The following is a 19,141-nucleotide window of genomic DNA, read 5'->3' on the forward strand; positions in this document are numbered from 1 at the left end:
ATGCGCTCTGCTCACCTGCCCGCTCTACCTGTCCAGACAGGTGAGCGCAGGCGGGCGCGCTCTCGCCACCAGGTATTATCCGGATGCAGGTGTTGAGCCTGCACTCCGGGGCCGGGAGCGGGTGGATGGAGGCAGGCTGGCCGGGGAGGATGAGGTCGTTCCCGGCGTGCCTGCGCTCCGCTCCCCGCTCTCGCTCCGGATGAGATGGGAAATGTTGACCTGCGCGCGCACGATTATACAACTGCAGGCCTGAATGTTGAGCTTATATAAGCGCGCTCTCGGCCTGATACTCTAATATCGATCATGTATCGATGAGTGATTGGTTTTAATTTTACACCTAAAATCAACAAGTTCACTGACAGGAGGAGGGACCGAGAGTGTATGTTTGACTTGTGTGTCAGTATGAGTGTTAGTCTGTGTGTGTGTGTGTGTGTATGTGTGTGTGTGTGTGTGTGTGTGTGTGTGTGTGTGTGTGTGTGTGTGTGTGTGTCTCCTCCTCCTCTGTCACAGCGGCACACACTCCGCTCAGATCAGGCGGACGGGCACGCGGGGCGGAGGTGCGCAAACTCCCAGAAAGTGAGCGCAAAGTGTGCGCACGTTAGTGTGAGCGCGAGGTCCGCGAGGAGCTGCTGCTCCGGGATTTACTGTGTGTGTGCCGCCGTCAGCAGGAGCAGCAGGAGCCGCGGACTCAGTGATCAATGAAGCCGGAGATCATGGCGGAGGGTCCCCGCTGCAAGAGGCGAAAACAGGCCAACCCCCGGAGGAAGAACGGTACGAATACACACACCGACTCACACACTGACTCACACATTGTCACGGCCCCGGGCACGGCGCGTCCCGCCGGCCTCAAACTTTCTGACGGGACCGGGAGGCGCTGCTCCGGGCGGGGCGGGTAACGGTCCTCGTGCCCGGCTGAGCGCAGACCTGCGGGTCCGCGCGGAGCCGTGGAGTTCATTTCCATGTTTATTTTATGTGAAAACAAACAAACGGACAGGTGAGAGGGACCGGAAGTGAAAGAGAGTTTGGGCTGTTTGAGTTTTTGTGTCACACTTTGTGAATTTTGGTTTAAACATTTAAACTTTAATTTCCTCGAAACACGTTTGAGCCTCACAAACGCAAAATCCGTGAAAATCAAATCATTTGTTTTCATTAGATGAGATACAAGATAACTGTTTACTGTCTCTGCACGGTGTATGTGTGTGTGTATATATATATATATACATGTACAATAGTACAACAAAATATTTTGTCTCCTGTGTTTTCACGCTGCTGTGGTTTGTCCCTGTCTCTGGATGTGGCTCGTCTCCTCTTCTCGGGCCCTGGGGGGTGGGTGGGTTGTTGTTGATGGGCTGGAGGTCACGGTGACGGTTGGGGGGGGGGGGGGGGGTGTAAGAGGATCTGAAGGGCCTCCTCCACCTCTGGCTGTCCCATCCAGCTGTGAGGCTGCAGCTGTTTGTCCCGCTGGTTTTTCTCGGAGTCTCCGTGGTTTCTTCTCCTCCTTCTGAGGAGAAGGAGGAGGTCACATGTCATAAAAGTGCATGGGTTTGTTTTTGGGACACGTTTAAATTTAAACGGAGCTGATGTGGTGAAGAAATCACAGGTTTGAGTCCAAGTCTGTCTGTGTGAGTTGAGGATTCCTGCACAGCCGAGCCGCCGTCAGCAACGACTCTGTGTGTGTGTGTGTGTGTGTGTGTGTGTGTGTGTGTGGGGCGACCCCCCCTGCAGCCGTGTCAGGCTGCCTGCTGCACCATTCATGCCACATGTCTCACAGCCGTGTCATTGTGCCGGCGGTGCAGGAGCCGCTTTAAAGCAGCATCTGTGACACAAACACAGAGCAGAGCCTGGACCTGAACTTGAACCAGGACCAGGATCTGGAACAGGACCAAAGGTGGACCTGGTGGTTTCAGCCTCATAGATGTGTGGACGCAGCAGTGTGCGGCTGATGGAGGTTTTTGTGGATTATGTGGCGAACGCTGAAGGCGTGGAGACGGCGAGCTCTGATAAACCTCGCCTCCACTTGCGATCCAACATCAGCAGAGGTCATGCACACTCTGCTGTGTTTGTGTGTGTCTGTGTGCATGTGTGTCTGCCGTCACAGCTGAGTGTTTCATGTTGGTAAGGTTTTTATTCAGAGACAGAGATGCTGTCAATTTACTGAAATGTGTCGGACACTGAACACGAAGCATGCTCGCCGCTCAAGACGAGCACCGCTGCAGACGAGCTGTAAATACGCACAAACACACAACTGTTCAGGAAATACTCAGAAACACGCTGAGGCTCAGACTGTCGGTCCTCACTGCAGGCCCGAACACCTGTAACGTTTGGAGTCAGCTGATTCCAGCATTCAGGCGCATCCCAGATCAGCAGGTGACCCCTGACAGGTCAGTGTGTGTGTGTGCTCAGTGCATGTGCCTCACCACTTCGGGGGGATTTTACTGACAGCTCTTCATCGTTCGGTCGTCAAACATTTTCACTTCCCGTGTTTTACAGTTGTGTGTGTGTGTGTGTGTGTGTGTGTGTGTGTGTAAACTGGCTGATGTGTTGACCCCCCCCCCCCCCCTTAGGACCTGCTGTGTGGCTGTCCATTGGTGACGGTCCAGGTTTACGTCCCCGTAAAGCTCCCTGGTCCGTTGCCGTGCCATCACTCTCCTCCTCCTCCCTGACCTCAATGTCTTTCATATCTGCCCCCTCCTCAGTAAGCGCCCCCCTGGGGGCAGGACAAAGAAAGCACTGCTCTCTTCATCCTTAATCAGCACTCAGAGGCTGCAGCGCCGTCGGGGACGCTCGCTACGCCGCCTCACATGAAAAGAAAGATGGAGGGCAGAGAAAAGCAGTGAGGTTAATAAAAGAAAGTAGGAAGGTGGATGAAGGTGTGTGTACGGCCTGCATTAAGCCCCTCCCCCTACGATTTGCGCTCAGCTTCGTTTTCCTCGCCCCGACTCATCCTCTGAACTTTATGGCGACCCTTAAACACGCAGCTGTCAGCTGACGGGGTCGGGGGATGTTTATTAAATATGTTCATGATGTCACAGCTTTAGTCCCGCCCATTACATTTGTTTCAGTCTTTTGTTTTTTGAATAGTCACGGTGGGATGTCCTCCTTTTCTCACCTTTACTTTTCTGTGTGACACAAAATATATTTTATTTTAAATGAATCCTGTTTTCTGACTCTAAATTTTCTTTTCTCATTTCTTAGGCTTTTCTAATTTACAATTAAAACATTTTCAGCTATTTTCCAACTTCTTCTTCTGTGTAAACGTCAGCTTTTAGCACTTCAGCACTTTTGTTTTCTTATTAAATTCTGTTTCTTTTCATCTCATTCAAACTTTTTAACTTAAAATTCAGCAATTAATTCATTTCAGTGCATACATTCAGATTCAAGCATTCACACTGCAGTTTCTTCAGAAAATGCACTTTCTAGTTTTAAATGAATCCTGTTTTTGTTTTTCTGGATTTAATTTTATTTTTCATGTTTTTCTTCTGGTTTTTGTTCAATTTTGATGTTCAACTCTCATCAAAGAATAATTTCTACAAGAACGACTAACCAGGATTTAGAGAGCAGCTTTAATGTGTTTAAATGAATGTGTGTGTGTGCGTGCGTGTGCGTGCATGTGCAGGATTGCCCGCCTGCCTCCCTCGTCCCTCCGCTGTGCTGCAGCATCAGCAGCTCCCTCACAGGTCAGGAATCAAGTTTAAAATGCAGCATGTGATATGAATCCCTAATTTTTGAGCCCGTGCCCTCCCAGTACGCTTTTATTGTGAAAGACAGCAGATTATCCCCCCCCCCCCCCGGCAGGATTTGAGCAAACACCTCTGGTGGGACAGGGAGGAGGAGCCTGGTTGGCTCGCTGAAGAACGGGCCCTTTGTTCAAATTGTATTAACAACACGGAGTCTGCTTAATGCTGTCCCGCCAAAATAAAACATCCCAATCACAGTGACATCACTGTCACATGACCAACAGAAACGGTGACTGCAGACTGATGCATTCATCGTGGATGAGTGTGATTAAAGTTCATTAAAAATAGAAAGTACCTGATTTCTGCTTTCTTCAGACTTTTGTCGTTCTGTCAGGCGTGTGTGACGTTTTTACATTTTTATTCAGATACTTTTTTTCAGATCTCTTTCTTGTTGTTCGAGGCAGGCGTTCTCCTGCATTTCTGTGGATCGTGTGGAAGTTGTAAAATAGGTCTTTACGAACAGTCCTGTGGACGTGTCTCTGAGCTGAGATCGGCCTCTCGGGTTCCTCACGCGTTCTGCTGGAGTACCGTCGGCCCGCTGTGGGCTGTAACTCCTGTCTGTGGTCGAATGAAATCCTGATGAGGTCAGCGCGTCAGTTTCTGAGATGAAGTTGCGCTGCAGCGTTTCTTGTTCTGAGGCTGATTTCTAGAAAAGGAAGAAGTGGGAGGTGAGACGTGCCGGCTCTGTGGAGGCCTGTTCGCTCTGGTGATGTCATCGCTCCTGAGCTCACAGTGGGACTTCAACAGGTGACTGTGATGCTCAGGTTGGTGTGCAGTGGAACAGTGCTGGTGGTGAACTTCTCTGCTGTTTGTCGTGTTTCAAGGTGACTGACGTGTGTGTGTGTGTGTGTGTGTGTGTGTCCAGAGTGTGCCATGTGCACATTTTCTTCATGAGTGAGCGATGAGCCGTCCGGTGACGCTTTGTCGCCGTTAGCCTAAACACACGTTCACCGCCAAGGTCACGGCCGAGGTCGCCGTGCAGATAACACACACACACACAGACATAGCTGGACTGGCCGGTGGACCGATGATTTTTTTTAAATTTTTTTTGTAACGGTATAAACAATGAGAGGTGGTGGATTGGCCAGATGCTGGCAGATGTGTAAAAATAACTCAGTTGTTTGGTGGTGGCTATGGCGGAGCTACAACAGCAGGTGGATGAGGGAAAGGGGAGGCAGGTGGAGCAGAGACCCGAGGCAGCCGCTGGTCCGAGTGTCAGGTGAACTGAGAAGTTGTGACCTGCAGTCTACCTGGGTCAGATATAAACCAAGTTTAGGTGGAGTTTATGTTCGTTATGCTGACTTTTTCGTACTGCGTGCTAGCTAGCATGACGAGTTTTTATACAGCTGGGTGGGTGCTATGATGTTACTGATAGTCAACTTTATTTTATTCATAAGGTTAATTATTAGAGTTGCCAACCGTCCCGTAAAAAACAGAATCGTCTGGTATTCAGAGAAAATATCACGCGTTTCTTACTGAGCTGAAAAGGAATAGTTTGTCCCGGACTTCAGCTACAATGAAAAAGACACAAAGCTGGATTTGTTCTGTGTCTTTGCTGCACAGCTGCCTCTTCTTCTCTCATTCCCCCCCCCCCCCCCTCTCCTGTTGCTACTTCAATCATGAAACTGATCAATAATCAGCTGATCAGCTTTTCTCTCTTGTTTGTTTATCGCCCACTTTGCGCCAGAAAGAGGAAACCAGCCGATGTCGCGTTAAACAACAGCAGCACGTTTAAGTTTGATCAGCTGTTGTTAGAATTTATTTAATATTAATTTCTAGTATCAGCTGATGTTTGCTGGAGCCACAGCTGCAAAGCTGCTGGTCATGATGTCGGTTTGGTTATCTGGTGAGAGGGAAACATGAAGATGAAACCAGGAGATGTCCTTACTGAATCATCAGAGCTGAACAGGTGATGGAGGAACAGGTTTACCTTTTAGGTGACATGAATGAGTTAAAGTTATGAACTGTTTCTGAGAGACAAATAACACCAGGATCCTTTTCTAAGTAGCTGACAGCTGGTAACTGTGCAGGGGCGGATCTAGCAAAGCTTTGCCAGGGGGACAGGTAGGGCATTAAAAGGGAGAGGGGGGCACAAAGAAATATTTTTCTTTCTTATTCTCATTTAAAATTTCTAGCTTTTAACTAGAAGGACGGCCAATTTTTTGTCCCAGTCCAGCCCTGGACACAGACACAAACAGACACACACACAGACTGTATAACAGGTGTGAGAATCATTAAAAGATTTAATGTTTTAATTTAATTTAATCTTTTTTAACATAATTAAAACACAAAAATCACCAAATTTTTGTTTTGGATGTTTTAACTTTAGTATTTTTTTATAATTCTGATCATTTGCTTTATTTGTTATAACTTTTATTTTTAAAAAGAAAGAAAGTTTCATTTTTGTAATGGTTAAACTTGTATTTATTTTTTGTTTGTACTTCATAATTTTACATTTTTTAAATATATTTATGACTTGAAAAATAATTTCATGATTTGTTGCTATAGGTGCTATGTGTTTAAGATTTTTAGTTGGATATTATTTTACGTTTCTTCTTATAAACTTTGTGTGTTTCTCAGTTTTTCTTTTTATTCTTCATTTATCTTGAATTTCACTTTTTTTAATTTTTGAATGTTTACATTTGGATGACACATGATCAAACCCATTCGCTCTGCTGCACTCACACTCTCATTGGCCCCTCCCTCACAGCAAAGGTTTGTTTGATTGGGTCCTGCGGCAAGGTCACACACACACACACACACACACACACACACACACACACACACACACACACACACACACACACGGGGAACAATCAATAACGGATGGCTGGATTAAGGTGTCAGGACATCTGTGTGCCCAGCCAGCGTACAGCTGAATAACTCTTGAACACACACACACACACACCCCCCCCCCCCCCTCCATATCCAGCTTTAGGCCCCGCCCAGTTCCTGTTGCCTGCTGTCCATCACCACGGCCTGCTCACGGTTCTGATTTAAACCACTGAGGCAACCAGAGCTCATCAGCACATTAAGAGATGGTACTGGTATGGTACTGGTATGGTACTGGCATGGTACTGGGCCAGGTGAATCCTGAGGCAGTTCAGACTGACTGAAGAGGCAGTGAGTTAAATTGTGGGCGGATGCTGATCTTCAGCTGAGTGGGCTGGAGGTCCAGAGCCTCAGGCAGAGAGTGTGAGAGACGAGCCCGGCAGCCGCTTGGAAATGAAATACTGAACTACGACTACCGAATGTTTGTGACTCCGATGGCCCGTCTCTGACCTCTAAACTGTTTTAAAGGGGCCTGGAAGGAGCACAGAGTTTGCTCTCCTACCCGTCTCTCTGAGTTTGTGTCTCGCGAGGACTTGGCTCACTTTCACCTCCAGAGTTCAGGAGGATTTTCCGTCCACTCGGACAAACGTCCTCGGGCCACGTCCCGGTCACTGATCTGCCAAGCAAAGTAATGAGGCGCTGCTCGGTGCGAGCTCACTGCCTCAGGCCCGGTCCTGGCGGATTGCCCTCAGAGTGTGAGATAATGGAGCTGACGCTCCTGTCAAAGCTGCTCGAAGAAGCTGGGCTGAGGGAAACTTCTCCACCTCTGCGGTGCTGTGAACACCCGAACGCAGCGAGCCACAAGAGGCGAGCCCGCTCAGTTAGAAGCACCGAGTGTGTAGGCAGGGACTGGGTGGGTGTACTGCAGGTTCATTACGTATCCCGAGCCTTCAGCTTCATCGGAGTCATCAACCTGGAGCATCGGGCTGAAGGTCATCGTCCAAACACACACAGACTAATGAACGCTCAAATAATAAATCTCTTACACTGTGTAAAAAATTTGAACAGGAAGTCCACCAAAAAACACAGAACATGAGTCTGAGTCCTTACAGTTCTCACCAGCATGTTAAATGATTGGCTGGATGAGTGGGCGTGGCAGTAAGTGTGGGCGTGGCCTCAGGGCTCATCTGACTCTATGTGTGTGTGTAGTGCTGTGACAGCTGATGAAACCTTCTCCTTCTTCTCTTTTGTGTCTGAGCGCCGTGACGGCACAGTCTACGTTCGCCTCGCTGCTGAGAGTATTCATACAGCCACGGGTCAGTGTGACGCTGAAGATGAAACATCGTCGCTTACACAGGAACAGAACGAGACCATGTGATCAGGGTGACATCAGACAACTTCTTATTTAAATAAAGATTGAGAACAGGACACATTCAGATCTTTTTGTAAAGTCTCGGTCTGCGTGTTCGCCGACACCACACCGCCTCCTCGCACCGATCCCACAATGCCTTTCACTGATTTCTCGCCTCGGTTCCCACGGTGACGGGCCGATCGGTCGTCCACCTTTGAGACGAGAGGCTGTGAGAAGTCTCGTGCACGGCTTCTGTTTGCCGTGGGATTATCAGACTTTGGTGTGGGTGGGGGGCATAAAGGTAGCCATGGGGAGGACCTCATGTGGGCCAGGAATGCCGGTCAGGTCAGGGGAGGAGAGGCCGGGGCGGCGAGGGACACTCGGGGATGGGGCAGGTGCCTTTGTGAGTCTGTCAGCCATCAAAGGAGCAGGCGCAGCTGAAAAGGTTAGGGGGAGAATAATCCCCCTCCCAGCCTGACAGACGCTTCATTCTCCCTCAGCCCGCCACCTTTGTCCACGCCGCCTCATTACAGCTCAACACACATGTGTCAGAATGCATCGGGCGACGTACGGTGGCTCAGAGTCATTGTGACGACAAAGTCACAGCAGCAGGATACACATGCAAGCAGAAATAACCTGCCCTCATAGATCCTTTTATCATCGTCCACGGGAAGTAGATGTGTGTTAGTGATCAGAGTGTGGAACGGTCCTGTAACCACGCTGAGCCGCGGCGCCGTTACAGTCAGCTGTGACCTCTCTGGCAGCACGGGAGAGCAACAGGAAGTCTGGCTGCTGGGGAGGAGGAGGGCGATGGGGCGGGGAACAGGTTGCGTCATGGGACCCGAGGTGTCCCTCTTCTGACCCTTTTGTGCAGCCTGTCAAACGTGGTTAACATGCAGCCATGCCCCCCCCCCCCCCTCCCCTCCATATGTGTATATATGTTGATCCTCGCACCACCATAAACAGCAGAAATCACAGGAAGCTTTCAGGCTGACACCAGATCAGTTCCCACTGTCTGCAGCCTGTTTCTGCTGCTCGGCCAGCTCAACAGTGGAGCAGAAAGCAGGTCGTCAGTCACTAAGTGCATTCTGGGTAAAGGTTCAGGATCATTTTTCCTGAGCTCGACTTCATCAGCTCACACTCATCAAAACGAGCTGAACCATCTCCATCCTCTGACGGATCTCACATCCTGTATGGATGGATTTCCTGGTGAGGCTGAGGCGAGTGCAGCGTCAGAAATAACAGCTCCTCTGAGGCTCAGTCGTGGACGAGTGAGAGGAAGCTGCGGGACGGGGTCTCATTGTGTCGGCGCCGAGCACAGGCGCAGCGGCTCGTCCTCGGCTGCTCGCCGCAGCCCTAATGTGGCAGATAAACCCCGGCTTTGATACGGCCTGCTCCAGTAAGCCCCTCAGCCTGCCAGCACCTGCCAGCGGGGAGGTATGCATTCATGCCCCTAACAGGATTATGCTGCTCTGTAATTGATTCGTTTGCAGTGAGGGGCGGAGACAGCACTTTGCAGGGCAGCGTTTAGGTAACGGCGCCCCAGAATTCATCCGACTGCATGTGTCAATTTTATTACATCAGTCCAGATGAACTTGAAAGGCCGGCTTTGCGAGCGCCCACTGGCTGCATGCGCCCGGCTCGGTCAATAGAGGTCATTGATGTAAGCGTGCTCTTTCTTCCCTCGCCGCTCGCCGTGTTGTGTTTGCGATCGATCGCTGTGACACACATGAGGCGTGTTACAGTCTGGGTGGCTTCACACATGGATGGAGGTACAGCAGCAATGGTGTGACAGTACGACGGGCGTAACCGGGTCAGTCGATGAGGCACTGTGATTGCGCCCGCGTCCGGTTGCACATGTAGGTTAAAGCAGCACGCTGTGATGGAGAGCGTGCTTGGGGACCACCGGTGACTCACTGAAGGCACCTCATCATCATCAGTGCTCTGAACATGATGCTCAGAGCACTGAACTGTGCTGTGCGCCATCATTCGCCATCAGACGGTGCGTCAGCTGGCTCATGCTAACCCTGACGCTACAGAGGCGTTGGCACAGGAAGTGACATCAGACGTTTAGCCTGCTGCTAACAGCGTTGATGCTAACAGGTTGGCTGATGCGTGGCTCTGTGGGGACGCCTGGACGCGAGCTGAACCTGCAGCTGGGAGCTGCCTGTGGTGTGAGTGTGCAGCTCTTAGTGGTTATATTGGGAGTCTGTCCAGTTGCCGGGTAAACCAGTTCACCTGAAACTAATGATCCCACCAGGCTGGCCTCCCCACACAACCCCACCCCTTGCTTTCACCACTCTAATGAGCCTGGGAAAAGCCCCTCCCCCCCATGGGGCCGAACTAGGTGACACAGTGGACACAGGCCGCCTCGGGGTATTGGGGGGGTCGCAGCAGCCTCTTTTGTCCTGGGCGTCTGGCACGCTGAATGTGAAGACGGTGATTTATGGCTGAGCGTAGACCAGCAGAGATGAGGCGCGCACAAAGAGTGCGTTAAGACCGCTTCCTGTCCCCGTTTCTATGACAGTCCTCTTTGGTCCCAGAATCTGGGTTAAATGCAAATTGATCTGAGCGATGGCAGACAATAATCGCTGTCGGACTCATGTATTCGTGCAACGGACCAGAAGAGAATTTAGTGAAGTCCCAGCTCGAGTCATCGCCCGTAGCCAAAGAAAGGCCGGCGGGTCGATGGGGATGGGCGGCAAGATTCTCAGAGCAGGCCGTGAGCTTTCTGCGGCCGCTGCGGCGAGAGGAGGAGGAGCTGGATTCTTCATGGTGGAGCTGTTTGAGCTTCACGCAGGATCACAGATGCCTCGAGTCGACTCGCAGCCTTCACTCTGCTGTCTGACTGCACAGAGCCGCCATCAGCCCGCCATGAGCTGTAAGCCGGGCTGTACCAAATCTGTCATGATTCATGTGTGACTCCTGTCTGTGACGGCGTTTACTGAGCGAGCTCAGTTGGAGCATGGCTGAGTTTTGGCATGTTAAAGGTGAACCTGACCTGAGTCAGCCTGGGTCACCGCCTGCTGTGGGCCACATCTGGGCCACGCACTCACATCTGTGTTTAAAGCCGATCTTCTCCTCTCACCTGTGCAGACCGGGTTTGATGAGCAGGTTAAAGATGCTCCTGAACTCACAGGAACTTCTCCCTCCACCATCCATGAATTACTAACATGTGGTCTTTAAACTCGATGGCGGTCCGCTCCCTGACTTCCTCAGGCTGACCCTCTAAGCCCGAGCAGGAAGTGCTGAAGGTCTGTGTACTGCTGCTGGCAAGACCTGAAGTCTGTCATGAGCCTCAGCAGAAACTCTCTGTGAGTGTTTGCAGTAGCTGATCGCTCTGTGGGTATTCACTGGGATGGGTTGTGGCTATTTTCTGGTGTTTGCAGTGTTTCTCTCTGCTCACACTCTAATTCTGCTTCTTCTTCTTCTGCTTTTGTTTTTCCGGTGCGGCGCGGCACTCGGACGTGTGAAAGCAGGTAAAAACGAGTGCAGATAAACAGTCACACGGCCGGCTTCCTCTTTCTCGTGTCGACACTCGGCTCGCCGGCCCTCACTTCCCTCTGCTGCGATGTGCTGACACACCGTTTCTCTGGGCTTTGGCGACCTCGTCACCGCACTGTTGCTTCTTTTTCTATTTCTGAGAACACACACACCTCCCGTTATGCCCTCACACTCTTCTTCTATTTCCTTTTCTTCTTTTACACTTCCCAATTCTGCTCCGCTCACCTCCGCGCTGAGGCTGAAGGTTTGAACCTTCAGCGCTGTGTGGGTCGTGTCTTAGAGCGCGCTCAGTGAGTTCACGCTGAGTCAGCTGGATGTGACTGATGAAACCTCGTGTTTGTCCAGCTCCTTTAAGTTAGAAGTTTCTGCTCAGCTGTCCCGTTCACAGACCGGAGCCTCAGTCTGGTTCCTGGGTGGTGTTGGCAGTGTTCAGCCCTCAGTGTGTTCGGACAGTTTTCAGACAATAGTGTTCCTGCGGATCTGCATGGACAGCATGTGTTTGTCTCTTTCCTGTTTTGCTCGGACAGTGAGGTTGTGACCTCAGGACCGCTTGGCAGCCATAGGCCGCCTCACGTCCCTGGAGTCGGGGACTGAGGGACATTCAGGCGTTTGAAGCCCAGGAACATCTGACGTGGTGGCTCGACTGAACTTGCGCATGCACTCATTCAGTCTGTGGGACTTTACGTCAGTGAGTAAAGAAGAAATATGTAGAAGTTCCTGTGAGCGAGTGAGGATGCCACACGTTTGAGTTTCACACTGTGAGCATTTATTCATGTGTGCACTCACCAGTAAAACTCAAGAGGCTTCACAGGCTTCTGCACTCAGCTCCAGCAGGAATACAGGAGGACGACTCTGTAACATCAGAACCATCAGAATCATTAGAAGCATCCGTATCTTTAGAGCCAATAGAACCATCCAAACCATCAGAACAATCAGAATAAACAGAACCACCAGAAACGTCAAACCTGCTGCCTCTGAGTCTTTGCTGCAGATGTCGTTTTAAAGTTCCTAGACTCAAAGAGTAAAAATGGTGACATAAACTATGAAGCTGTCACCTGTCAGAGTGACTCTGAGTATGTATTAGAATGCTTGAATATGACACTAAATGTTTTCATCCATATTTACGAGTTTAACTATGAGGGTAAGGTGACGCTGAGACGGATCAGGACAGGGAGGTGTGAAGGTCGAGCTCCCTGCTGTGAGTCACCTGGAGAGAACAGAGAAGCCTGTGGACTCTGGGCGTACCTGGGCAGGCCGAGAGCAGAGCCCTGCGGGACACCACCTCAGACTTCACATGCTCAGATGGAGGCGCTCGCTCTGACTTTCTGTAAATGTGCTCAGAGCAGGAGAAGAGCTGGAAATAGATCAGTAGTGTTGAAGCTGGGGTTTCGGTGACACACAGGGATTCCCCCGCTATCAGAGGGCTGCGGTGGTTTCTGGGCACAGGAAGGAAATTTTCAGTTATTTTAGGTTTTGCTGACATTTGTTAGAGTTTCCGTTCTCAGAGTGATGCCAGGGAGTCACAGGAACTGGGTTACCTGTGTGATGCCGACTCACCTGTCTCACCTGCTTCCTCTCTGTGGTTCAGAACTCAGCATCTCCTGTGTCCCTGCTTCTGATTGGTGGGTGTCCTCTGAGTTCGTGATTAGTGAGCGGAGCTCCTTCTCTCACAGCCTCTTTAGCTCGTTGACGAAGACAAACTCTGTTCTTCTTCATCCTCCTCTTGTTAACGTGGCGCTCTGTCACACGCTCCTCTCATTAGTGTGCTGTTGTCTCACACTCGGGGTGCAGAATGAAACCCGATGACGTATCAGAGATGAAGTCGCTTTGGTTAAACGCTTTAATTCGTTGACAGGATAAAGGACTTTTATTTTGAAGAGCAGCGAGAGCGTGACTGGGGAGGGATAGAATGATGAAGGCTGATGAAGGCTTTTCAGCCTCAAACTGAGGACTTGAGTCTGACCTGAGTGTCGTGAGCCTGCCCATGTGATGCTGGGCGGATGGAAGGATCGGGTGTTCCTAATAAACTGGTCTCTCTCCCCTGGTTGATCTGAAAGGGATTGTCCATTAGAGTTCAAAGGTCACTTCCAAACTGCGTCAGAACCTGAAATGATCAGGTCTCAGCTTTGCATGCAGTGTGTTTCACACTTGCTTCTCGCTGTGACTTCCTGGTGCGCTGTGGGGAGCGTCTCAGAGCGAGGAGCCATGACTCTGACACACGGGCGTCTCCTCACACCACGGACCTCATTCAGCGAGCGGGCTGGGCCTCAGAACCACCAGAGCTCTTTGAAACCGGTCCGCTGGCTCTAAGGGTCAGAGGAGGAAAGTGGATGAGCTGCTGTGATCACACAGAGCAGCCACATTCTTGCTTCCTGCAGGGAGGGGCTGGTGTGTGCGTGTGTGCGCGTGTGTGTGCGTGTGTGTGCGTGCGTGCGTGCGTGTGGACTGAAATAGTAGCTTGTCTCTCCATCTGTCTCTATTCATTCCTGACTCATGCTGCATCGTACTGGCTTTAGACCACACCTAACACACACACACACACACACACACACACACACACTGACACGCACACCTGTACGTGGCTCTGACAGAGAGTTAAGTGAAGTTTTCTCCCCCCACACTGGAATCAGCTGATCAGCAGATGAACCTTTGAGAGGCGGTGATGTCATCACTCTACAGTGACGTGTTACTGTTACCAGGTTACAGGAGTTCTAGTTTTCAACACCTGAGCATCAGGTGGTTAGTTGTGACCTCACACTGATCAGCTGATGCTCCTGTGGGCATGATATACACCACAGCGGACCAATCGGAGGCGTCCTCGTCTCTCTGCAGGTGTCGGGACAGCTGTTGCTTTGTTGCGTTCTGTAGTTACATCCAAGGATGTGACGGTATCAGAGGAGGCGGTCCTTGTGAACACCGGTGTGGCCTCAGATTCCAAAAACGGCTCCACGAGAAACTCAAAGTCTGGATGGTTTGAGTTATGGCAGATGTGTCCACAGGACAGCTGTCCACTGTGGGGACGTCTGGAGTCAGGTTCTGCTGGGTCATGTGAAGACTTTAAGAAAGAGGTGAATAAAAGGATTAATGATGAAGACGATGAACTCATTAACCCAAAAAGTTTTCAGCTGCTCCTCGTACATCTCCTCTCAACTCTAAGCCGAACTTTGAAATTGTGGTTTCAAGGCCCGGGTTCTGCGGGTTCTGCCTCGCTGCTCTGAGCGGGTGTTGCTCTCTCTGAGACCTCGGAGCAGAGAGCATTATGGGTCGTGGTATTGTTTGAGGTCTTCCCCGCCTCCCCGTTATTCACAGAAGACGGAAGTAGTTGTTTTTCAGCTGCGATCAGGTAATGAAGCAGACTTGTTGTGCAATCAGAGTTTTCAGGAAGTTGAGGCAATGCTCATCCTCGCCGCTCATCATGTGATCTGTGTGTGCAGGTTTGAGACGCACTGGGTTATTGTCTCTCGGGTCAGTGTCTAACCTGAGCTGGACCTGAACCCTGATCTGAGAACCAGTTAAAACTGGTCCATTACCATCAGAGAGTCACAGAGGAAGCTGCTCCACCTGCTCAGGTGGTCTTACATGACTGAACGGGTCTGTCGGTGTGAGGTGTGTCTGTGACGCTGCCAAAAACAGAAAAGTCTCCGTTTGTGAGCCCGGTGACTCCTTGACGAGTGTGTGCATCCTGATGAGGGCGGGGTCTTTCATTTCCTCTCTGATACAGAGAAATGGAGGAAAACGTCGTCACGCCGTCAGGTGATAACTGCGGAGGTTCTCAGACGTTTCTTCCACCGAGCGTCACGGTTCTTTCTCTTCAGGGAAATGTCACTTTCACTTTCCTCATTTTCTAACGTTTCTATCGGGCAGTGAACGCCTCGTCGCCTGTTGGAAATCAGCTGATAATTGATCTTTCTCTCATTTCCCACGACCACTTCCAGTAAAACACGCCGTCCACTTTGCAGCCGCTCGACCGCACGCTCGCCGTTAACGTCACGAGGACGAATAAAAGACGAGGAAGAGTAAAGTGCGGCGAGGACTTAAAGGCTCTGAGTGCCGCCCGGCGACTCGCTCAGCCATTTGTGGTTTTTAAGCAGACAGACGAGGGATGCTGCGGGTTCACAGCAGAGAGGCACCTGCTGCTTCATCACCACCACCATCATCATCTACATACACAAATATGGAGATGAAGGGAGCGTCTGTAGTTTGTTCGTGTTGTCTGAGGTGTGATGGTCATTTGCTGAGGATCAGCGGGTGCTGGGTTCGGTTGGAGTTTGGTTGGAGTCGAGTGTGTGACGGGAGCTCAGTTTGAGCGGTCGCCTTTTTCCTTGTAAATGAGGGCGTTTTTTTTCCTTTGAGCCGCAGCAGGAAGTGGAGACCCCTGAGAGGTCTAATGGAGACCACAGCGCCGTAACACCGGGCTCATTGTCCCGCCCCCACCCAGCTCCCGCTCAGGTCAGCAGCATCACTTCACTCGACTCTCTGCGGGCACGCCGGCGTGCAGGCTCAGGAGGACACAGGAAGTCAAATCACTTCTTGTGTAGTGATGTCACATTTTATTTAAGTATGTGGACAGTACGCTCCACCCACACTCCCTGCTGGTTGTAACTGGGACCAGTAAGTGTGGAGCACCTGATGATGACATCACAGGATGCTTAGGTGTCAGTCACCATCAGTCCTGTGATTGGTCGGTGATTCACAGTGAGGAGCGTGCGATGCATCAGAAGTCATTTCTTTGATTTGTGTGCCCCGCAAACGCTCGGCCACTTGAGTGGAAAGTTCGACCCCGAGGACAGAATGCCTGTCAGTTCCCGTCACCTCACTGGCTGCTCCTGGTGCCATCGATGGCGTGCAGTGAGAGCAACTGTATGGGGGTCGCAGGTCACGTGGTGGATGAGCACATCTGTGTGTCCAAAGGTGCGACCGCGAGCGCTGACCTGCTCTAATGACACCTCACTTCCTGTCTGTCCTTCACCCCTGAAGGCAACAATGGCGGCAGCTACTTAGTGTTAATATTACTCTTATTATTCTTTCTGGGTTGAAAAATCAAACTTTTAACATATTTTCAGGCGAGAAGTTAGCTGTGTAAACTTGAAATATCTGCTCGTTTATCAAGACATCGCATATTTGCAAAAGTGTTCCGACGTTTTCGGAGACGTCTGTTACCCACCAGCTCGATAGCTAGCCGGTGGTCACTCAGTGGTCTCTCGACCCGGCGAGAGCAGCGGACTCCCGGCTTCATCGTTTTCAGAATCCCGCTGTCTTTCGCTACTCAGGTTAAACATGATATATAAGTCATTAAAAAATGTAATTGTTGGGCTTTTTTTGGTGTTTTATTTGTTCCGCAAAGTTACTAGATTAGATTAGATTAAATAAAACTTTATTAATCCGTCGGCTGGGTTCCTCCGGGATTTTCACACAGCTGATTAAACAGAAGTGTGAGACGGTCGAGAATTTACGCCCGTGTCCTGTTATATTTTAGATAGCAAGGAGCAGACGGCCGAGTTTATTAAACTCCACCGAGACAGCGGTGACACAAATCTGAAGGCCAGACCGTCCAATTTCACAGCCAACAAACACACCATGGTTTCATTCTATAATACTGGACTTATTTTTCTACGAAGGTTTGAACTTTGAGAGTTTTTAAACAGGAGAGAAAAGTTTAATAATTGTAAAAAATAAAGCTGGCTACTTCGTACATTTCACAGATCGCTGGTTATGTTTAGAACGTAACTCCCGTGATAAACGAGGGACCAGTGTACTTCAGGGAGGACTCTGTCCCAGAAGTCATGTCTGAAAAAAGTAGTTCTCAATTATAAGTTAGATTTAACAAGTATGTAAGATTGAGTTTAGAGGTTCATTCAGTAATTTAATTTATTACAGATGATGAGGGTAAAATATATTTTATAACCAAGCAGGTAACAAAGAACACATGTAAATAATGTCATTATTGTAGGAGAACGTTCTGGAAAAGGTCAAATGACCTTTGGATTAAGAAGATTTAAAGACGGCGTTTAAACTGACCTCACAGCTACAACAATCACAAACACGTGTCCACGTCTGCCTGCAGCCGCTCTGCTCATCAGGCCTGAAACCGTCTCATTGGCTGCTCTTGTTTTGCTTCACTCTTTATTTGCTCTGATTGGTTCTCCACACTCTGGACTACTCTGCACAGCAGCACCCTGCATGCTTCTCTGCGTGACATGGATCAATGCTCCACCTGTGAGCCGTTCAGCTGGTATAATTATTCATCACTGTCGTGTACAGTTTACTATGTATGCCATTAAAAATGGACTGGAATCATTACTTCAGAACAAACGTGAGACAGTTTATAAATGTGATTTCTTTGTTGTTAGCTTTGTGTTTACTCTTTAACACAGTCGGTGTGTGGGCATGCTGTTCTGGCACCTACACTCATGTATAGAGGATCCGGTTACTTCATGATTTAGCTGTAGTTTACAGCTGCTTGGCGCTTTCTTCTAAGTGAATTAGTTGACTTACTATAAGAGAGCATAAAGTACGGTAAGTAGGTAGGTTTTAGCTGGTTACTCGTGCTAGCTAGTACTTAAAAGTTAACCATTATATGTTAGCTCTGCTACGTGCTAACATTTAACAATTAGCTAAAGGTTAACCGTTACATGTTAGCACCTTGCTACGTGCTAGCTGCTCTGGGTTTGGTTTTACTGTTAGCAGTCAGGAGCAAACAGAAGCCTGTGAAATGGTGACTCTGGGTGAACTGTGAATGTGCTGACAGCAGCGGTTTCTTCTTCTGCTCCGTACCCAGCGGTTGTGTCCGGCGGCAGGTTGTGGTGGACAAAGGTCTTGTGAGTCAAAGTTAAAGTGACTCCATCAGCAGTTTCACTACCTCAAACTGTTCCAGGAACGAACCTAAAATACCTCCGAAGTCCAGTCAGTCCGCAGTGAAGCAATACCTGGAACAGACGTCGCAGATGTGAGTCATGTGGTCGATCAGCTCGTGAAATGGCGGCCCGTGTTGTTACAATAACGGACTCGTGTCTCAGTACACCTGCTGACTTTACAGCCTTTGATTCATGTGATTGATCCCTTACCTTCTGTTGTTTACGGGTTTATTAAAGCGCCATTTTTTACTGTTTCACTTACACTGAGCTGACGGTCAGACTCGGCACAGGCCCCAAACTGAGCGTGGGTTTGATGCCGCTGCCTGCTGGTGGCAGAGGTTTGACTGGCTGGTGTTCAGCTGAGTGTTGGAGGGATGTGTTCGGGTTATGTTGCTCGAGTTTCAGGTGAGTGTTGGTGTGATGTGGGCTGAGGTAGGATCAGGTGTTGTAGTGAGTCCGGTCCCTATATGGGAGCTCTGTGATCCGGATTAGGACCGTTGCTGTGTGAAGATGGTCCTGATCCAGCAGCGAGTTGGTGAGTGTGACGGCAGAAACTGACAGCGAGCTTTAAGAAGCAATGAGACGGGCGCGCACCGCCTGTTGTTTCCCAGAGCGGCGGGAAGTTAAAATACCTGCAGTCGTAAATTATTGGAGGGAAAGTTTTAGTAACGCTGCTGTGAGAAGCTATTCATCGGAGGGATTTGATAACAGTCTTCTTCCTCCTCTTTGTCTTTTGTAAAGACTCATCCTCCACCTGGGAAGATGAATAATTCAGACACCCGCACCCCGAGAGGCTGCTGGGCTGTAAACCCTCAAACGTTCTCGGTGCTGCCTCCATCCATAATTCACACTGAAAGTCTAACTTTCTCTTAAGGTAACCTACATTTTACTGGTGGGGGCTCCATGTGCCCCCCCTCCTTCCC

At 49.9% G+C, this 19,141-nt stretch overlaps 1 protein-coding gene across 2 annotated transcripts in view; it reads left to right on the forward strand.

Annotated features, from left to right (window-relative positions):
* Positions 1-478: 478 nt before the first annotated feature.
* zeb2a (zinc finger E-box binding homeobox 2a) overlaps positions 479-19,141 on the forward strand; it is a 37,096-nt gene continuing 18,433 nt past the window's right edge. For both annotated transcript variants that reach the window (XM_087853189.1, XM_087853190.1), the window contains exon 1: positions 479-771. In XM_087853189.1, the coding sequence (XP_087709315.1) occupies positions 699-771 (73 nt within the window). In that variant the 5' untranslated portion in view covers positions 479-698. The remainder of the gene's footprint in view (positions 772-19,141) is intronic.

Source organism: Neolamprologus brichardi, chromosome 16 (genome assembly GCF_056152115.1).
Source record: "Neolamprologus brichardi isolate AB-2024 chromosome 16, ASM5615211v1, whole genome shotgun sequence".
Classification (NCBI taxonomy): domain Eukaryota; kingdom Metazoa; phylum Chordata; class Actinopteri; order Cichliformes; family Cichlidae; genus Neolamprologus; species Neolamprologus brichardi.